This window comes from Trichechus manatus, unplaced genomic scaffold (assembly GCF_000243295.1).
Source record: "Trichechus manatus latirostris isolate Lorelei unplaced genomic scaffold, TriManLat1.0 scaffold00106, whole genome shotgun sequence".
NCBI classification, from domain to species: Eukaryota; Metazoa; Chordata; class Mammalia; order Sirenia; family Trichechidae; genus Trichechus; species Trichechus manatus.
Genome location: NW_004444042.1, coordinates 3169807 through 3175806, shown reverse-complemented (window position 1 = coordinate 3175806; position 6000 = coordinate 3169807). Strand labels below are relative to the sequence as shown.

General features: G+C 39.0%; 1 protein-coding gene across 29 annotated transcripts in view; it reads right to left on the bottom strand.

The window, feature by feature from the left end:
* KCNMA1 (potassium calcium-activated channel subfamily M alpha 1) overlaps positions 1–6000 on the bottom strand; it is a 915613-nt gene that overhangs the window by 209863 nt on the left and 699750 nt on the right. For 9 of the 29 annotated variants that reach the window (XM_023737654.1, XM_023737655.1, XM_004383187.1 and 6 more), the window contains one exon: positions 5592–5603. The exons of the other annotated variants lie outside the window; for them this stretch is intronic. In XM_023737654.1, coding sequence (XP_023593422.1) covers positions 5592–5603 — 12 coding nt within the window. The remainder of the gene's footprint in view (positions 1–5591; positions 5604–6000) is intronic. 29 annotated transcript variants of the gene reach the window in all.

Here is a 6000-nt window from a genome sequence, read left to right as displayed (position 1 = left end):
TCATTCTTCTGGCAGTCCATGGTATATTCAATATTCTTCACCAACACCATAATTCAAAGGCATCAATTCTTCTTCGGTCTTCCTTATTCATTGTCCAGTTTTTGTATGCACATGAGGTGACCGAAAATGCCATGGCTTGGGTGAGGCGCACCTTAGTCCTTAAACGATCACTTTGCTATTTAACACTTTAAAGAGGTCCTTTGCAGCAGATTTTCCCAATGCAATATGTCGTTTGATTTCGTGACTGCTGCTTCCATGGGCATTGATTGTGGATCCAAGTAAAATAAATCCTTGACAACATCAATATTTTCTCCATTTATCATGGTGTTTCTTATTGCTCCAGTTGTTAGGATTTTTGTTTTCATTATGTTGAGGTGTAATCCATACTGAAGGCTATGGTCTTTAATCCTCATCAGTAACTGCTTCAAGTTCTCTTCACTTTCAGCAAGCAAGGCTGTATCATCTCCATATTGCAGGTTGTTAATGAGTCTTCCTCCAATCCTGATGCCATGTTCTTCTTCATACAATCTAGCTTCTGTGTGCTCAGCACACAGACTGAATTAATATGGTGAAAGGATACAACCCTGATGCACAACTTTCCTGACTTTAAAACACGCAGTATCCCCTTGTTCTGTTGGAACAGCTGCCTCTTGATCCATTATGTACAGTTTCCTTATGAGCACAATTAAGTGTTCTGGAATTCCCATTCTTTGCAATGCTATCCATAATTTGTTATGACCCACACAGTTGAATGCCTTTGCATAGTCAATACGACACAGGTAAACATCTTTCTGGTACTCTCTGCTTTCAGCCAAGATTCATCTGACACTAGCAATGGTATCCCTCACTCCATGTCCTCTTCTGAATCCAGCTTGAACTTCTGGCAGTTACCTGCTGATGTACTGTTGTAACCGCTTTTGAATGATCTTTAGCAAAATTTTACTTGTGTGTGGTATTAATGATATTGTTCAATAATTTCCGCATTTGGTTGGATCACCTTTCTTTGGAATGGGCACAAGTACGGATGTTTTCCCATAGGTTGGCCAGGTAGCTGTCTTCCAAACTTGTTGGCATAAATGAGTGAGCACTTCCAGTGCTGCACTGGTACTCCATCAATTCCTGCAGCCTTGATATTCTGCCAATGCCTTCAGTACAGCTTGGCCTTCTTACTTCAGTACCATCGGTTGCTACCTCCTGAAATGGTTGAACATTGACTAATTCTTTCTGATACACTGACTCTGTGTATTCCTTCCATCTTTTGATGCTTGCTGCATCATTTAATATTTTCCCCATAGAATCCTTCAATATTACTATTGTCTTCTTGAGCTGCCCTTTGAAATCTTCTCTTCAGCTCTTTTACTTCATCATTTTTTCCTTTGGCTTTAGCTATTCTACGCTCAAGAGCAAGTTTCAGAGTCTCTTCTGACATCCATTCTGGTCTTTTCTTTCTTTCCTGTTCTTTAATGACCTCTTGCTTTCTTCACGTATGATGTCCTTGATGTCATTCCACAACTTGTCTGGTCTTTGGTCATTAGTGTCCAATGCATCAAATCTGTTTTTGAGATGGTCTCTAAATTCAGGTGGGATATACTCAAGGTCATACTTTGGCTCTCGTGGACTTGTTCTAATTTTCTTCAGCTTCAGCTTGAACTTGCATATGAGAAATTGATGGCCTGTTCTGCACTCAGACCCTGGCCTTGTTCTGACTGATATTGAGCTTTTCCATTGTCTCTTTCCACAGATGTAGTCGCGTTGATTCCTATGTATTCCATTCAGTGAGGTCCATGTGTATAGCCACCATTTATGTTCTTGAAAAATGGTATTTGCAATGAAGAAGTCATTGGTCTTGCAAAATTCTATCATGTGATCTCTAGCATCACTTCTATCACCAAGGCCATATTTTCCAAGTACTGATCTTTCTTCGTTTCCAACTTTTGCATTCCAATCACCAGCAATTATCAATGCATCTTGATCGCATGTTTGATCAATTTCAGACTGCAGAAGTTTGTAAAAATCTTCAATTTCTTCATCTTTGGCATTAGTGGTTGGTGCATAAATTTGAATAATAGTCATATTAAGTTGTCATCCTTGTAGGCATATCGATACACTATCACTGACAGCACTGTGCTTTAGGAAAGATCTTGAAATGTTCTTTTTGAAGATGAATGCAAAGCCATTCCTCTTCAATTTGCCATTCCTGGCATAGTAGACCATATGATAGTCCAATTTAAAATGGCCATTACCAGTCCATTTCAGCTCACTAATGCCTAGGATATTGATGTTTATGCGTTCCATTTCATTTTTGATGATTTCCAATTTTCCTAGATTCATACTTCGTACATTTCACATTCCCATTATTAATGGATGTTTGCAGCTGTTTCTTCTCATTTTGAGTCATGCCACCTCAGCAAATGAAGGTCACAAAAGCTTGACTCCATCCAAGTCATTAAGGTCGACTCTACTTTGAGGAGGCAGCTCTTCCCCAGTCGTCTTCTGAGTGCCTTGCAACCTGAGAGGCTCATCTTCTGGCTCTATACCAGACAATGTTCCACTGCTATTCATAATGTTTCCACTGGCTAATTTTTTTCAGAATTAGACCATTAGGTCTTTCTTCCTAGTCTGTCTTAGTCTGAAAGCTCAGCTGAAACCTGTCCACCATGGGTGACCCTGCTGGTATTTGAAATACCGGTGGCATAGCTTCCAGCACCATAGCAACACGCAAGCCACCACAGTACGACAAACTGACAGACTCATGAGGAGTGAGCAGAGGGGTAAAAAACATGATCGTGTTTCTCACAGGAGCAAGCTGAGAGTTCTTCATGCAACAGATACTTTGCAACTATTTGTTAAATGAATGAAAAATGTGTCATTGGTCTCCATTCCACAAGTTATCTTTTTCCTTTCTAATAAAGAGAAAGGTGGTCAAAGCTGTTTTTTCAAAGACTAAGCTGCAATTCTCATCACTCAGGCCTATCACAGGTATGATCACACCTCCTCTAGGGGATTGGAAAAATAAGCTAGCAATCTCTCACAGGCATTAAGTATAAACATGTACACATACAAACATATAAACAGACAGCCACTTGAGGAGATGGAGCAATTGATTTCAGTATTGAAACTAATACTCACTTAGGAATGAAATATTTGTTCCTAAACACAGAACATGTTTACGTGGAACTGGCTAGCAGGAGTCAGTCCAACAAGGAAATGTTTCCAGCAGGTTCCTGTGTGAGAGGAGCACCAAGTCTAAAGCTGCACTGCATTTTGTTGTGCATCTCTTGCTGAACTCAGGTCAAACTGGAGAATCGGGGTGCAGTGCGGGGAAAATGATTTATCCCTTTCCGCTACCATTTGCACATAACTAATGGCAAACATCTAGTGATTCCTTCCTCAATCACTATAAAATTTATATGACTGACTGGTGATTCAACTGAAACAGATATGATTTCTTCCAAAGGAAACTTTCATCCATTATGGATAAATATTATAGGTGTGTATTTCTCTTTCCTTCTCCATTTTGGTAAGTCTGTTGTACCATACCCCAGGCAATTAAAAATATATCACCACTCACACAATAATACAGTTTGTAGCTGATAACATGATAATTATATTTGTGTCTAGCAAGCTACTGGGACTTCATTAATCAGAGTAAGAAAGTAAGAATCATCTAAGACTTGAGTTCACACTGCGCCCAGATGAATCTTGCCACTGTGAAGTGGCCTCTTTGATCACACAAGGTCATCGGCTATTGCTACTGAGTGGGCCTTTGAACCACGTGTGTCCCTTCTCAAGGAACACAACTGTACTGTAGTTTGTGCACTGAGAAGGCCCAAATCGCAAATCTTATTGCCTATCTGGACTTTTCATTTCTTCTGGGCTTCATAATATATGCTGCTGGAGTCCCACACAACTAGACACACACACATTTTCTTATAGGATACATGTAGGAGACGCAGCTGTGTAGTCCATGCTTCCATACACAATAAGCCCAGTTCACTTACATAGAGACAGTATAAAAAAGATCGCTCCCAGTTTGTCAGGTTCAAATGACCACTACTGGACAATATTGACAAGGAGTTGTTGAGCCTGAATCCATTTCAATAATTTTAGAAATAGCATTTTAAAACATATTTGACACATAAGGAAAATATTAGCCATACGGGACAGAGCAGGGGAGATAGTTGGTCTAGGAAAGTGAACCCTGGATATTTGGTTCTGGGAGCAAGCCACACCACTTTCTGACATACTTGCAGGCACGCCATGCCTACATCACAACATGCTTTCATCACAAGATAAAAGGACTCAAAGCCAACAGCAGAGGCACAACCACTGTGGACCTCTGAAGATAGAAAATGTTGCAGTAACTTCTCGCAGTTGGATCATATTAATAATACCAAACTGACAGGAAGCCACCTTTATTTTCCTATATCTACTCAAAAAATCCACAAAATCTGACTTTGGAAAGAATATCAGACAAATACATACACGCGTGAATGCGCGTGCACACACACACACATACACACACAATTAGACACAAACACATGACAATGATTACAACCACAGAGAAAATTATCTCTTGGGAAGATGAACAAGTAGGCATCTCAACAGTATGTTATCAACAATACTGTCTTAAAGAACACATTATTGAAACACTATGCTGAAAATATTAACCCAAAACGTTTTTTAAAAAATGTCATTGATGAGGATTTTGTCATGCTTCATGCAACAGCGGCAAAACAGGGTGGAGTCACATGGTGAAAACTGAGGTAGTTCATATTAAGAAATATGCCCAAACACACTAGGAAAAAAAACCAAAACATGAGTTCCTCTCAATAAGCAGTACTCATTCAATAAATCAAATGTGGTAATCTGGCATTTTATTAACAGTGTTCTAAGCCTTTACTGAGTACTGCCCAGGAAATAAGGTACTCAAAAGTTGATCATCCAAATAGGTGTAAGAGAAAAAAACAGTAGGTGTAAGGGCTTGGTCTCCATTTTGTGGATAAAAGGACATGAATTCTGCTCTACAGACTTGAAATTCAACACAGGGAGGAGGAGGTCACTGGGAATGTGGATGTGGTATGTAGACAAAATGGCACCTGGGTCTGGTGGACACCAAGAACAACACACCAGGACAATACAGAAACAGACACATAGGGCTGAAGAGACGTGTCCTCCTTTGCAACTTTAATAGCATTTGTTCCCATCATTGGTGCCATGACTGAAAAACAGGACTGTGCGTTTTCCTTTTTTAGGTTTCCTGCAAAGAAGTTAGTGCACCATCCAAAAGAATCAACAACTCAAATAACAGCAATATGTTCCTTTCAATTTTTATGTACTCTAGTTGGTGGAGACGGGTTTATATACAAATATACATATGCATATATAAAAATATATATATGTATAGATACTATAGACAAGGGGCATGAGATCATATATATATATGTGTGTATATATATATATATATATGTTATATATATATTAAAAAGGTAGGTGTTATCTTCCTGAATTCTTGGCAAATGGTTAGTCCTGTGGTTAGGAGTGAAGGTAGAGGGTGGAGGTTGGAAGGAAAGTTAACGAAGAGTGCATACCGCTTTCGGCTTCTGCAAAACGACAAGAAAAGAATTGAAAATCAAACAATTTGATAATAAATTGACTGACACCAGTAGGAAAGAAGAAATAAAACCTTTGTTTCAAATTATTGGAAGGAGGTATGTGAAAACAAGGTTTTTCAGCAAAGCATGAAAACAGTAATATGGGGTGAAACCAACAACAAAGGAGGCAGTTAAACACAGGTTGAAGGCAAGGGAATTAAAAGGACAAGCAGAGGTCTCTAAATTATAACACTCAGTCCTTTAGAAAATGTGAGAGGAAAACAAAGGGGAAATTTTTAACTGAAGAAAAAATTAAAAGTCTCATCTCAGGAGGGATCCAAAATTTGATTATATTTAGCGTGGATATTATGTTTGATACGTCCTTGTGTTTTCTCAGAGGCATAAT